This window comes from Limulus polyphemus, unplaced genomic scaffold (genome assembly GCF_000517525.1).
Source record: "Limulus polyphemus unplaced genomic scaffold, Limulus_polyphemus-2.1.2 Scaffold2368, whole genome shotgun sequence".
Lineage (NCBI taxonomy): Eukaryota > Metazoa > Arthropoda > Merostomata > Xiphosura > Limulidae > Limulus > Limulus polyphemus.
The window spans coordinates 86,249-102,213 of record NW_013667978.1 but is presented as its reverse complement, the minus strand read 5'-3'; the positions used below and the strand labels follow the sequence as shown (position 1 = coordinate 102,213).

At 32.8% G+C, this 15,965-nt stretch overlaps 1 protein-coding gene across 1 annotated transcript in view; it reads right to left on the bottom strand.

Moving 5' to 3' along the window:
• The window catches only part of LOC106466747 (endoplasmic reticulum aminopeptidase 2-like), a 175,947-nt gene that overhangs the window by 76,944 nt on the left and 83,038 nt on the right, over positions 1-15,965 (bottom strand). Inside the window, 4 exon segments of the mRNA XM_022394821.1 lie at positions 4,739-4,794; positions 10,577-10,611; positions 10,613-10,705; positions 12,996-13,257. Of these exon segments, the coding sequence (XP_022250529.1) occupies positions 4,739-4,794; positions 10,577-10,611; positions 10,613-10,705; positions 12,996-13,257 (446 nt within the window).

The following is a 15,965-nucleotide window of genomic DNA, read 5'->3' as shown; positions in this document are numbered from 1 at the left end:
CATATTTTAATAGTATACAAGTTTTAACTTCTTTATTCTACAAGGCAATATTTTTAAAATCCTGAATTTCCATTAATGTTACCCACGTAAAACATTTTCTCTCAGCATGTCATCATCCTATTTTATCCACCACCCTTCCAAAAAAATTACTCTATAAAATTGTTATTGCTCAGACAATCCATAATTTTTATAGCCTTCAATTTTCTTTGGTTATAGAACTATTGAATAGAAAATCAGACCCCTCCTGCCACACCTACCTGTTACATCCTCTCTTTCAGAATTCATTGATAGTTCTCTCTTATGTTTCATTATATATTACCTATAACCAATAGAAAGTCAAGGTTTTCATCTATCAAATGACGTATAAATTGTATAATGTTGTGTTCTGAACACAGAATAGTCAATTTCACTAAGAGTAGCAACATCATTCCTGTGGGAAAGTTAAAGACTAGCTTGGATGAATTTGTAATGGCTCTTGTCGCATAGTTAGAAAGCCAGGAAAATTTTGAGAGGTAAGTGAATTTGTCTACTTTTTGCATGTTATTAGTCTATATTCTTTGGTGCATTACTATGTATAGTGTAAAAAATTAGGGGTAAGTCCCTTCGAAAACCTGACAGCAGTAAGTAAGTAATTGGGTAAGTACTTTATTTCTTGTTTTTCATATTTATTCTTTCTTTATTATTATAAAAGTAACTAAAATCTAAAAATACGGATCTTTTTAAGTTATTTAAGACTAGATTAGGTAAAATAAATAATAATAAAATTAAAATGTTTCATTAGGTACGCATGGGAGCAGCTCGTAGTAGCTCGTGGGTAATATAATTCGATAGTGCAAATTAAGCTGCACGTTCCCCGAGTGATTTACAACTTATTTTGGTGCAGATAGTAGTTAGACACAGTTCAAAGGGCAATAACACAATAAAATTCAATTATAAATAGATGTATACTGTTACAAACTTAGAACTACTTACGATAAACAATGTAGCTTAATGATACAATTTGAAGTCATTCTAGAAATAAATAAAGGGTAATTTAGATTTATTTTATTTTATTTTTGGTGGTTACGAGGTTGGTCAAATTGACCAAATCTGTATAGAATTAGGGTAGAGAAAATGACAGATAAAATTTAAAGTTTTACTGAAAACAAACATTTAGGAATATTTAGGAAGTTTTAGAGATTGCACAAATCAAATCTGAGATTTTTGAGATGAAGAAAAGTATTTTTTAATCTTATCATGATTTTTTGTATATGAAAGACTTGTAATGTTTACTGAAAGACTGCCAAATTTTGTTAAGATATACATATTATATTAAAAGTTAGTAGTATCAAATCTATAAAGACTGTATGTGAGTACAAAGAGGTTATGTGGTTGGTCAAATTGATCAAGCTCATGTTGAGAGAGTTAAGAGCTGTAAGAAATGGCTCACGTGTGTGGCCGAGAAATACAGAATCAAAAATTCTAGTAATCACAAAATTTTCCTGAGTCAAAGTAATGCTCAAATTATTAAATAGTCTAGTAATTTTGTTAGTAATTACTACCTCAAAAGGGAATGAAACAAAATTGTTGTGTTTTGTGTTGCTGATAGGTGAAAGGATAGAGTTAACATAATATTTTTCACTGTTTTGAAGCTTGATACAAGTCCTATCTATGATATTGGGGTTAAAACATCTAGAGTGTTATGTTCTTAAGGTAGTTCAATTCAATAAATAAGTCTTATTTGTGGGTCAAAGTTTTATAGCATGATTCACGTAGGTGAAGTAGGAGGTTATTTTCTGTGATAGGTGGTGATTAGATCTTATGTTTGGCAGCATGGCGATGGAATAGGGTTTCCCGTAAATACTGGTGGTAATTTTGGTATTTTCATTTTTTACATTCATATCTAAGGATGGAAGACAACTGTTAGCTTCTATTTCATGTGTGAAAATTATGACATTGGGTCTTAATGAATTTAAGAATTCAAAGAAAGTGAAGATATTGTCTATGTATCTTAACCAGATTTCTGGTTTCTTGATGTGTATGAATTTGTTTCCAAACAGTTCTTCTAGAATGGACATGTAGAGGAGAGGTCACTAAGTATAGGGGAAAAGGGGGATCCCATCGCTAATCTATTATTTTGTTTGTCAAACTGGCCTTTGTATGTAACTAAGTGTCATTTAAGCAATATTCTGTGAGGTTGATATGGTGTTCTGTTACAGAGTTGTCTTCTAGTTTTCCTTTAGACAGTGTAAGACTTGTTCAACAAGTATTGAGGAAAATAAAGATTTTATGTCAAAAGATATTAATATGTCTTCTTGGTTTATTTCAAAGTTTTTGATACTACTGACAAAATCTAGAGTTTTTGAGAGAATAAGGATTGATTTCAAGTAGAGGGTTTAATCTCTTAACTAAAAATTTAGCAACATTTTGTAGTAGTGAGCCTATGCTAGATACGATAGGTATGTAAGCAATGTTGTCTGTGAATTTTTGGAAGGGCATAAAAACGGGAGATAATAAAATGTAGGAATAAAGGAAATTATTTCTTTAGCAGTAAGAATAGGGCTTTTGATGTTAGAAAAAACGTTGTTGGTGGGATCACCTGTAAGTACAGTGTAAGATCCATTATTTAATAAGGTGTTGACACCTGCTATATAATGTGATATAACTACGACTATGATGCAACAACCTTTGTGAACTCTTGTTGTTAGATTTTAATTCTTTTAGGGCATTGGTTTCATTTCCATTGAGGTTAGGTTTTACTATTTTGTCCTTATATGCTGTAAGTCTAGAGTGCATGTTAATTCTCAATTTTTCAGCTTCATTGAGATTCAAATTTAAAGAGTTGATATTAGATTCTGTAGTTATAATTTTGTTACATGAAATGGAATCCAACAGTTGTCTTCCCTTTTTAGGTGTGAATGTAAAATCACATACATAAATCGTACTACACAACCTTGCAGTCTAGTCTTAAATAACTTAAAAAGATCCGTATTTCTAGATTTATTTACTTTTATAGTAATAAATAAAGAATAAATATGAAAACTAAGAAATAAAGTACTTACCCAATCTTCTTTTTTTCTTGCTGTCAGGTTTTCGAAGGGACTTACCCCTAATTTTTTATACTATAGATAGTAATGCATTAAATAATCTTTATTTAATTAAATAATGCACCAAAGAATATAGACTAACAACATGCAAAAAATAGACAAATTCACTTACCTCTCAAAATTTTCCTGGCTTTCTAACTATGCAACAAGAGCCATTACAAATTCATCCAAGCTAGTCTTTAACTTTCCCACAGGAATGATGTTGCTACTCTTAGTGAAATTGACTATTCTGTGTTCAGAACATAACATTATACAATTTATACGTCATTTGATAGATGAAAACCTTGACTTTCTATTGGTTATAGGTAATATATAATGAAACATAATATATAAAGAAACTATCAATGAATTCTGAAAGAGAGGATGTAACAGGTAGGTATGGCAAGAGGGGTCTGATTTTCTATTCAATTGCTCTATAACCAAAGAAAATTGAAGGCTATAAAAATTGTTTGTCTGAGCAATAAGGATTTTATAGAAAGTAATTTACTTTTAATTTCATATTTTTTCAAGAGGTGGTGGATAAAATAGAGATGATGACATGCTAAAAGAAAATGTGTCACATGGGTCACATTAGTGGAAATTCAGGATTTTTTTTAATATTGCCTTGTAGAATTAAAAACATAAAACTTGTATACTATTAAAATATGGATTATTAGCTAAGATTTTATACTATTCTAATTGGTATAATGTAAACAAACAGTAGTTTTATAAAATTTTGAATGTAAGACACTAAAACCTTGTGTCATGCACAGTAAAGGATACTCATGACAATAGGGTTAATAGATATAACTACTAACTAGAGAGTAATGAACAGGAAAAGGTCTAAAAATCACTACAATAGGAAGAATCAGTCTAAATTAACACAGCAACATGCCAGAAATTAAATTAAAATGAAACAGTTACTGACATTTACAAAAGTTCCTTAGATCAAGACTCATTTAAGAACCTATCATAACAATGACATACTGACCACAGTTCTTCTCAAGTAGCAGAGCCACAAACCACAGCTCACTAACAAAGTTCCACAATATGCTGAAAACAATAATGAAAATAAACCCAGCAAAAAAATTTTTTTCAATGGTGAATTTTGCTTATCAAAGATATTAATTACACCAACACTGCAAACTTTGAGAACATTATTTCAACTACATGATAAAATATTCAATAAACTTTACAAACTGTATGTCGATTATTCTGTAATATTTTGAAACAATAAATGTGCCAGCAAAATATTTTTTCTTTTTACTTTCTACCATTGTAAGTTCACTGCATCAACATTTATCCTTCAAAAAAGCTCATGATCCAGCAAGAATAATACTGGTTTAGTGACACATATTTAAATAAAAAAACAAGAAAAACTACAATCCAAGTTACATAGTATTTTGTTACAATAATAGAAACAGTAAGCTTACAGCTTATAGTGCTAAAAATCAGAATTTGATAACCACACTGGGCACAGTGCTGACAGTCTACTCTATAGCTTTGCATTTAAAAATAAACAGTAAGAGAAGTAAATGTTATATTTGTTCTGTTAGCATTTCAGAAGTGATACATTAATATATGTTTAGATTATTTAAGATCAAGAAATTTTAAAACAAAATATTTTAGGATATTTTCTCAATTAACAATTATATCCATGTATATTAACATACCGTGCAAGTGAGAATGCATCATCAAGAAGACTGGCTCGATCTCCACAGAATAGCTTCTAAGATATCAGAGAATGTAATAATAAAAAGTTAGTTTTCATCAAATAACAACAAAAACTATTTTGTAGTAACAATGTAAAATTGCTGATAATATAATACTTCTCAACGTACAAAAATGTTTATAGGCAAATCTTTCTACTGTAACATGTTTCAGTTCCTCCTCTAACTTATGTTTCTCTCAAATATCAAGACAAGTGACTTGTAAATATTCCAAGGATCCAGTCAATAAAATAACAAGTTCAAGAAAATTAATTTAATAATATAAATATTAAGATGCTCTTTAAACATAGAAATATCTGCATGATAAATGCAAAACAAAATTAATTTTAAGTGTATCTGTCAGATAGTTTAAGGTTAATAAATGCAAAAAATTTAAAGTAAAGGGCTATCTGAAACAGAATAAAAATCTTTGAATGTACCATGCACAAGGGTTGGGGGAAAAAAAAATCACTTTAAAATTTCTTAGACTGCCATGCTTGGATGAGACAAACTGAAATTAAAATGCGAGAAACTAGGTGAACTAATGAACTTTCTCAAATTGATGATAAATCCTTCTGTTTGTGTATCAGAGCTCTGTAGAATACAGAATGTATACAGTCAGGTCCAACCATTCACAAAGTAGCTTGCACTTTTTATATGGAATGAAGTTTAGCTAAGCGGAGATATTTGAACTAATATTCTGCAAATGAGTCATTGTAATACTTTTAACTGCAAAGTATAAGCAAAATAAATCTAAAAAAATTACAATGTAGCAGTATACTGGTTACTGAGTTATGTTGGTGATACTATATATGGCTCAATACTTTCTAGTCTAGCTCACTAGTCAAAACCAGACCAAAACTTAAAATGCAAATATAAACAGAAATCAAATGATTCTAAAAATTATGCAGTATAAACTTAAAGAACACAAGTAATATTTAAAAAAAAGAAGAGGATAAGTTGCTTACCTTCTAAACTGTGCATAATCAAAAGAAAAGTAAACAATAATACATAATGAATTATTAAAATGCTAACTAATAATGGATATATATCAGAGTTCATATAAAAAAAAACGTTTAGTACAGAAAAAAAGAGCTAAAAGTTAATATCTTCCTTACCTGAAAATGTATTCCCAATAGATACTCATCTATTGATTCCTATGAGATTTGCATGCTGCTACTCTTGAGCTACCTTCCACCCAAAAACACACTTAACATGAACTGTGCTTGTGCATGATGTCATCATTATGTGACCATAACTCTCCACCAATAGGAGGATGACACATCCTCTTTGCACAGTAGCTCCCCCTAAGCACTTGTGCTTGAATTAATTTTATTCTTAGAGGAGGCAAGAAGGAAGTGAACCATAAGTGGAGAGGATGGGTTGGAAGATGTGCAGAGGTATCTCTGGAAATACATTTTCAGGTAAGGAAAATGTTAGTGTCTAGGATGATACCTCATCTCCACATAGAACTGCTAAAATCTCACATTGAAATGGTGGAGCAGCCAGTGCAAACATTACACCTAAGTAAGCACCCTTCAGAAAATGCCTGAAGAGAAAGCCCATGGAATGTGACACCTGATGACAGGGGCTCAATAGGAGCACACCCATGAGTATACTTTTCACATGAAAGGAAAGGCAAAAGAGCTCAAAGTGTTGTAGGGATAGGTGGAATTTTACAACGACCAGGCGTGCCCTAGCACACAAATGGTCAGTGAGCCAAAACGTGTAGTGTAATTAAGGCGCAATTAGAGCATGTGGTGTGCGTTTCACTGGACAGACCGAGACGGGGGTGATTAAAACACCCTGCTGCAGTAGAAAGGTACACTTCCTGTTTGAGATATGACCCACACTACACAGACAGTACCACCACCCTACTTCCTACCATATTGTGCTGTACCTAATCAGTGAGGAACTCCCAAAGGCCCACTACTCCAGCATTGGCGTACTGGTAAGTAGCAAGGGGTGTCCCATGCTTCATTTGAAGAAACAGGGGGGGGGGGGAATTATCATTGGGGAGACTCTGAGAAGTGCCTGGGTCCCCATCATCAGATGGTTACCAGAAAGGCCCATTATTGGAGACAGTGCAATGGATAACTCAAACCGTATTTTTAAAAGCTAGCAAGTATAAGCAAAAGATATGGGCAGTCATTTCCCTTGTTTTGTTTTCAGTCCAGAGAAGATATGGTCAAGATTGGGCAACTGAGTAATTTCAATACCATTAGAATACCTATAGAGGTCTTATAGAACACTCTATCTCAATAGTTGGCACTAGCAGAGCCAGGGTAGATGGGTTGAGCACTTTTCATTTTCCATGACAGGTTTTAGGATATAAGCATACCCTGGGAGGTAACACCAGTTAGCTGGTAGGATCCCATAAAGGGTTACGAAAAAGAAATGTACTTGTCCTTCTCAAAGATGGTGTGTAGATTGAAGAACAGGGACTGGAAGGAATTAAGATCCAGCATGAGACTAAACAGCCAGATAATGTAAATAACTGGAAACAAATATGTTCTGATTCATCCACATACCCACCTGAAGGATCTCATGCAAGAAATGGCAAAAGTGAAATGCAAGAGAGTGAGACAAGTAACAAATTTGATTCAAGGAAATGTGAAAGAGCCTGTGAACATCAATATCCATGGAATAATAACCAACCAGAGAGGTTGGCAGACCCATCCTTTATAGGGAAAAGTAGAAAGGTCCCTGCATAAATATGGGTCCCACAGTAGAAATAAATGTGACAGGAACCCCAAAATGGAGATGTACACACCAAGTAACAAAGAAAAGCACAAACTGAACATGGTAGACAATTCGTTTTTGAACAAGTATAGTGGGGAGAAAATAGGACAGAAAGAACAGTCACGTTCCCAAGCAGCCAAAGTCTTAGGAAGAAAGAACCTGTTGGGGTAAAGAAGTAAGTAAGAATAGTAAGAGTGAGGGAAGCATCAATAGCATATACAGCTGAATTACGATGACCACAGGTGAGAAGGAAATAATGCCTTCAAAGAAAGATGGTATATAAAATATGGAACCAATGACTCAAATGAAATATGTAAGTGTGTAAACCACATTAAAGTCCCAGTCAGGTATGGGAATAGGAAGAGGAAGTCAGTGTAATAGGAAGAATCTGAACAAAGTGTAGAGGACAGGGGAAGAAAAAAATTAGGTTGTAAGGGAAAGGTGAAATGTAGTTGATAATGACACCCAATAACCAGCAATGGTGGAAACCAACAATCCATGGTCAAACAACCACGTCAAAAATGCAAAAATGCTGCCACTTCTATTGATAGACAGAAAGAGTTGAAGGACAACAGTAATGGGATAAGAAAAAGCTACGTGGTATGAGAAGCCAACCCCTACAGGTAATGGACCAAAAAAATCCCACATGTAAGGATGAAGGGATGACACTCTTGACTGAATTGAAATAAAAGTTGTGATTCCCTAGTGCAGTTTACATTAAACGTGTATTTTTAGGTGGGAGGTAATTCAAGGTTAGTGGCATACAAATCTCATATGAAGATGCATGAAGGAATCAAGCTTTTCTGTGCGTGGAGGGGAGGTATTGTCTCGGAAGTACATATTTACCTTTCCCCAACATTCAAAAACGTTTTAAGCATCATGCATTAGAACTATTATTACTAAAGAGTCACAACATCCAAAATATCAGTTTGTAGATACACATGTATCATGAAACCTTGGAACATAATAATGCAGTATTTGAATACAATTAAAAGAATAGTGAAAACAAATCAACCAAAATATGTGTAAGGGCTTGACTATTTTGATTCTTTTGAAGTGAAAAGGATACACAAATGTGTTGAAACTTGCATCCATATAAGTTTCTGGCTTTTCCATAATAGTGGGTCTAAGTTTTACTTTAGATCACCTTTTGTAACTTTTAATTTTTACACTGTTTCACAATCTTTGCTTTATGAATATTTCTCTTTAGAAAGGTTTTTCTTATTACTTGAGCTAAAAGTCTACCTGTGGTGTAGTACTACACTCTCAAATAACTAGAAATTCACCATGAACCAAGTATGTGATAAACATGTTGCCCATGGCAATATGGTTCACATTTAGATAGACATGTCACTGCATGTGTAGATACAAATATAGTAGAGTTAAACCTCATTGTTTAACATGGAAGGTATGAAATTTTCATTTGCTGGAGAAAGTTTAATCTAAAATAAAATTCATCTTAAAAAAAATAACAATTCAGTAACCAACAAGAAAAAAACCATTAAATGCATGTCAACAAAAGAATCTGAAGAAGTACAAAAATTTTTACAAATTATTAGACTTTTCCCCAAAAAATTAATTGTATCTCTAACTTCTTTACATTAACCATCCATTTATTCCAGGCACAAAGATAACAAGGGCATTTAGGGTCATATGTGGATAAAACGTGAAAAGAACTACTATTCATTCATATTTAACTAAATCATTTAAAAAGTGGATAATTATTATTAAAATGTTGTATATAGTGAAATTAGATGTGCTGTCTTGTATGAATCCAAACTGAAATTACAAATGACACAACTGATTCTTGTGTTATACATAACCTGCTGAGAATGTTCATCTAGTCAATCAGCTCTAAAGTACAGAAACTACCTTTTACATTCACACAGTGAAGATAATGAAACTATTAAAAGTTATGTTATCACCATATAAGCCAAAGTTTTGTATGGTGAGGAATCAACAAGATGATTAAGCAAATGGTTTATTCATAATCGTGATTAAATCCTAAGTTTAAGGTGCAGAAATGTGAAAAGTCAGAAAAGCCAGTATAGAGAAGAGAATTTGAAAACTTGGCTGAAGTTTTAAATTAAATTGGGAAAAAAGTGCAATTTGATAAAACCTGAAACCTGTTAAGTGTGACAACCCAAAACTTTTAAAAACAATACATTTCTTACAAATGACTTAGTTACATGCATGATTCACTACAAAAACAGCAGACTAAGAATTGCACTTATAATTCCTGTCTTTGTCATAAATTGTACTAGTGAAACATTAATATATACATAAAATATTGGGCAACAATAAATGGACATTTTCTTAGTTTTTCAACTTTATGTTCAGTTGGATAAATTGTCTGAATATGCTGAAGAATGATTTGTTTAGTTAAAAATAGTAAGAGCATCTATACATCCAATGTGTGTATGTATTGTTAGGGTATTTAGATTTACACAAATTTCATCCCTAAATATGTAGAGGGAGGTTTTCCAATCTTCTCTTAAAAATATCAACCACTGGAATACCTTTCATTATTCTAAAAGCTATTTTCAAATTTAAATTTATTTGAAAAAAATACATTCCAAAAATTTCTACTGATGTTATGTTATCTAAATATATTTGAAGAAATTAATTTGTTGAGGTAGTAACATCACTGTCAAACATGAAGTTTGTACATTAAAAGTGTATGTGGTATTTACATAAGAAATAGGAATTTTCTAAGCATTCTAATACTTGATTGCCATTTTTAATAATCTAGAATAATTTTTTTGTGGTCTGACTGGATTTGTTAAAACATCAAATGTTTCTGAAACAAAATCAGAATTTGCAGTAAACCCAAATTTCAAAAGAATTTTGTGAAACTTAAGAATTCCACAGATATATGTTACACTAAACAATCTTGTCAGAAAATAGCAATGAAAACATTTACCACGTTTTGTTCTAAAATTGAAAAATTGTGATTATTATTGGGCAATCAAGTCAGAATTGAGGCACAAGTTTTTGTTTTCTTCAAATAAACCTAATAAGCATACGAGCATACTTGCTTATTTTTTGCTAGAATCTCACCTCATGATTTTGATGTAAAAACCTCAATAAATGTTCTCCATTCATGCTCTTCATATGTCACACGAAAGAAACCAGTTTGATTAACATTCAGTTTCAGCCACTTGATATTTTCTTTAACCGAGAATGTTCCTAAGAAATAATGTAAAAAAATTATATTTTATTCATTACTTATACTAATCAGGAATATGTTAACTTCATTTTAACATTATTGTAAGTATACTTAATATAAACAAATGCAACAGCTAAATAAAGGCCTCTCTGAATGCAATAAAATTTTTCTGCAAAGTTTTGAAGAATATACAAAATTGTATTTTTTAATCATTTCTTTTTACCAATTTCCTTGTATTTGAATTTGCATATATATTGCCTAATGTTTATATATTTGCTGTTCTTTGATCAGTACAGAAGATAACGAGATAATGTGAATTTCAATATGCACTTCTAGACTTTTAGTCAAAAGCTTTGATTAAGTAAAACATGAAGATCTCTTAGAAATTTTGCAAAACCTAGATCTAGATGGGACAGATCAGAATCCTCTAATAGCAGCAAACAGCTGCAATAAGGATAAATGGTGAAATCAGTAAATATACATAAATTGAAAGAGGAGTGAGACAAGGCTGCATTTTCTCACCGGATCTATTTAATCTCTACAGCAAAAACATTCTCAGAGAAATAAACAACATCAAAGACTGCATAATAGGACAGTATAATTTGAATAATTTGATATATGCAGATGATGCAGTGTTGATTGGTAGCTCACAAAAGAATATACAAGAAGTGCTAGACATGGTGCTACGTACAGGCAAGTAGCCATAAAGGACTTTCAATTAACATTAAGAAGACAACGTATGATCATCAGCCAAAAAAATTGCTATCCCAAAATGTGAACTTTATACTGGAAATGAATTAATCAAAAAGGTAGAAAAATTCAAATTCCTAAGTAGTATTACAACACCAGATGGAAGAATTGATACAAAAATTTAAATATATATAGTTATGGCAAAAACAGCTTTTCAAAAGTTAGGGAAAATGTTTAAAAAATCAAAGCATAACCATAGCTACAAGAAAAAGAATACTGCAATGTTATGTGTATTCCATTCTTATATATAGCAGTGAGTGTTGGACCATCTTGCCTATCATTGAAAAGCAATTTGAAGCCACAGAAATATCCTGAATTATAGATGTGTTTTTAGAATTCAAGTGAAAAGACAAACGGAGTACGTGCCTACATATTTATAAACATAAATTACCAAATTTAAGAGAGTCCATGCTCTGTAGCTTGTTTGTAGAACTTGAATTTTTTTTCTCATGTGTAAATAAGTAGACAAGGACTTGAAAAGTAAACATATCTGCATTCAGTCATTAATTATATCCACCTGGAAAGTGTAATGTTGGAAAATTACCCATTTTTTGACCAAATCCCCTGGCGAAAATGGTATTATAAGGCTCTAAATTTTTGAAATAATAGCTACAAATCAGGCTTATATTGAGAAGAATTTCCAGTTTTGCTTCATAATTCCTTCTTTTTTTATATTATTAGACATAATTTAATCTTTACCTTTTTATAACAGTCAACATTTGTATTGCATGTTAAGAACCATGGATATATCAAGGTAAGAGTTATATGGTTTTTCTTTGATTCCAACAAGTGCCTAATAATTCAAGATTAATCAATTACGTGTATCAGCTGATCTGAAGTTGAACATTCAGTTGTTTTGGAAGAAATCACTGCTAATACCTATGATCAAGTTTAATACCCTTAGGAACTTGAACATTTGTTGTGGAAAATCCCTGAACCACCATCAACTACAAGCAGTGAGAGACAATACTAAATTGGGTCACAAAGTTTACTAGTCACTGAAGTATCATAAAGAAATTTTGTGGAAAAAACATTTCATCTGAATAAAGTAGGAAAATGATAGTTTAGAATTTCTTCATGGGTTTAATTTCTCACCACAAAGGCAGCTAAGGTTCATACTCTCAGAGTCTATAACTAGCAATTTACTAATCCATCAAACAAAGACAAACTAATACCAGAGTGACAAAATATGAAAACTAATGAATTGGAAATATTCACATCTTTGGACTAATATTAGGATAATGAATTATAGATCAAAAACTGAAAATCTACCACAGTTAAACTGGTTTACAGCTACTATTCTATAAAAGATTCAACTGATATTAAAGGATAAAATGGGCTAAATTAAGAGTAGATAGTTATTCTGAAAACGTGTTAGAGAAATAAAATTCTTAAGTTTTTAGTCTTTGCAAGACATTTCCTATGTCTCAATCTTAAGAAAGAAAGAAAGGCACTAGAGTTCCAAATTAGACACTAAAAGTACACAGACACAAAGATAAAAATTACTATTTATATAAACCTGTTTCAACATAATGACTTATGATGACAAAATTAACCTACCAGTGGTTGTATTCAACATGAACCTTTGCACCTCTGTATCCCTATCGGTTATGTATGTTATTGGAATATTCCACTCATAACCATAAGGTGAAATGTCTTCTTCAGAAACTGCATCACTTTTTGAAGGAGCAAGAAGGAAACGCTGTTGATTTACATAAACCATATTTCCCACACGAGAAACCAATATAACAGGAAATCCTTCCTGAATTGTCCATGTGTCCATAATAGAGCTGATGTTTGTCTGCAAACCATCATTTATTACCTACAAACAAAATGCATGTGCAAAACATTTACATATATTTGTGGCAATGTAAACTACAAATATAAAATCATAAATGTTCTAATGAAAATTTCAGTGGACTTTATAATGCTTTTTAACATTCAAATTATTGATTTGTAGAGCTGGTTGATTAGTGGTATTTGTTAAATGATTAACTGACAGCCCCATTAATTAATCGTATTCAATTAATTGATTATTAGATTGTTCCTTGAACCAAGGTACGATAAGCAAAATAATTGGCAGCAGGTGCTGCCAGCTAGTTGCCTTCCCTCTAGTAAGGAGTACGAAAAGAAAAAAAAAGTTGGTGGAAGGTTCTGTAAGATAGTTGCCTTCCCTAAAGACAGTGGTTTGAAAAAAAAAGAAAAATGTTTGTTCTGGGTACTGCCAGCTAGTTGCCTTTCTTCTGGTCAGTAGTTTAAAATTAGTGACAGTGGCAGATAGCCTTTGTAGTTTTGCATAACAAAAACAGGTCAAGTAAGTTTGGTGGCAATAGGTAATATGAATCAAACCCAAGTTCCTCGAAACACAAAAGGGGTTCATATGGACCCTAATAGTACAATTGATTAGAAAGGAGCAAAACCAAGTAACTTGCACAGTATACAACTGTTTTAAGAAACAATGCATATACATGTAAGTATTCAACATAAATTTGGTTCAGTTGTAAAGATTAGTTCAGGACAATAGTTGAAAAGAAAGATTATGATATAATGGGAATTTGTGAAGCTTGGTTAGATTTGGAGAACACTGTAAATAGGGTTTATTTTGAAATTCTAGATTTAAGCTGTTTAACAGTGATTGACAATTAAAAGTAGCAGATGGGGTCTCTTCTTGTATAAGTACAACTTGTTGGGACTGAAGACAAAAAGTGGCAGTCAAGAGGTATAGCATATGGGTTATAATCAGGGGTTTTAAAGGTGAAAATTTTTAACTGGCAATTGTATAAGGTGCTGCTGTTAGGCTGCCTTCTTTGTAGTTAGAAGTTCAAAATTAGGGATGGTGGCAGATCGCCTTTAGTAGTACCATAAATGCAAAAATACAAATACAAGCAAATTATGTCAATGAGAAGTTGTACAATGATATCATGGTTGTTACCAATAAAAAATACTGATGCAACAATTATGGGAGACTTTAATTTTAGACACAATGATTGACACCGTATGGAGCTAAATAGTGAGAGATAACCATTTCTTGAATTGATTCAAGATGGTTCTCTATACCAAATAATCAGGGAGCCAACCAGAATTCGCAGGCTATAAAAGAAGAACATCAATCATGGGGAGGAAGGGTGGGAAGTGTGTGAAATTATGTACCTATCTGAAATACATTTTCAGTGTAAGAAAAACTTTTAACTTCCGATATGGTTTTACCTCCTCTCACACAAAGCTAGAATCCTACATTGCAAAGGTGTAGGGGCCATTATAAGTGCACAATACAAAGTGATCACCCAGAATGAAAGGGTATGCTCATGAATGAAAATGAAGCACACTTGTGGGGCTCTGCACTACTTCTGGAACAGGTATGCTCTTAGCCCAGGAAGTAGGAAATTAATCTGAAATGAGTGGAAAAAGAAATTACTTGGACAAACATAATATGTTCTGAGAGGTGCAAGCTGTAGCAACATATAAATAGAATTAGTTATGTACATTCCAGACCTAAACTGGACAAACAAGGTTCCATAACTCGTTCTCAACATTAGGAGGTTGAGGATGAAAAAAAATTGTAACATCAACGGTGTGGCTAGGGCATGTGGACTGTGTTATACATACACATCAACTCCAACTGTAAGTAAACAGAGTGCCATACATCAAGCAACTGGAATTATGAAGAAGAAGTAAGCTTTCTGTCAAAGTTGGACAAATTCCCAAAACAACTGTAGGGGCAAGAAGTACAACAAACCGAACCTGGCATTACAGGATCATGGCATTGCCTGAACTCAAAAGTAAGAACAGGGTAATAGCTGTAATTGGTATTGTGGGCAAAATCATAACTCACTCAAACATAAATGCAGGAAAAACAACCTGCATGCAGAATTACGAGGAGGAGATGGAACATTTGCCCAGCCATAGGAACAGAGTGCGTACATCCTGTTGCCTGTATTACGAGGCAAAGTCTCCCAAACGCAACCATAGGAGCAGAGAAAGAACCTCCTGAAAAGAGAGGCATCTACTGCACACAACCTTAAAAACAGGCACTGCCATTCCAAACCCAGCATTATAAGGAGAATCCTGTGTAGGCTGGACCCACTCTGACCAAAATGTCTCCACTTGGGAAAAAGCATCCTGGGGAGAAAGAAGAAGGGAAACTAGCATTGCCCTCTTTTCACTGAGTGTATAATAATAAGCAGGTATTGCAAAAAAAATTGAAACTCACTCAGGAGGAAGCCTTCATGGCCCATCACCCCAGCAACTGTGTAGTGGTAAGGACTCCCATGCTACACTGGAAGAGGGGGGATGCAATAGGGAGTCTGGAGGAATGTCACACCAGAGAAAGTGCAAAGGGTGTCTGCGATTCCCTAATTTGAAAAGCAGACAAATCCCAATTTATTCAATCAAAGGGTTGGCAGGGATGGGCAGAAATCCTCTTCTGCTTTACTTAGGAAGTCCATGAGTGACAGTCCACATAAATGGAAAATTATTGATATCTAGTACTTAATATATATATATATATATATATATATATATATATACTAC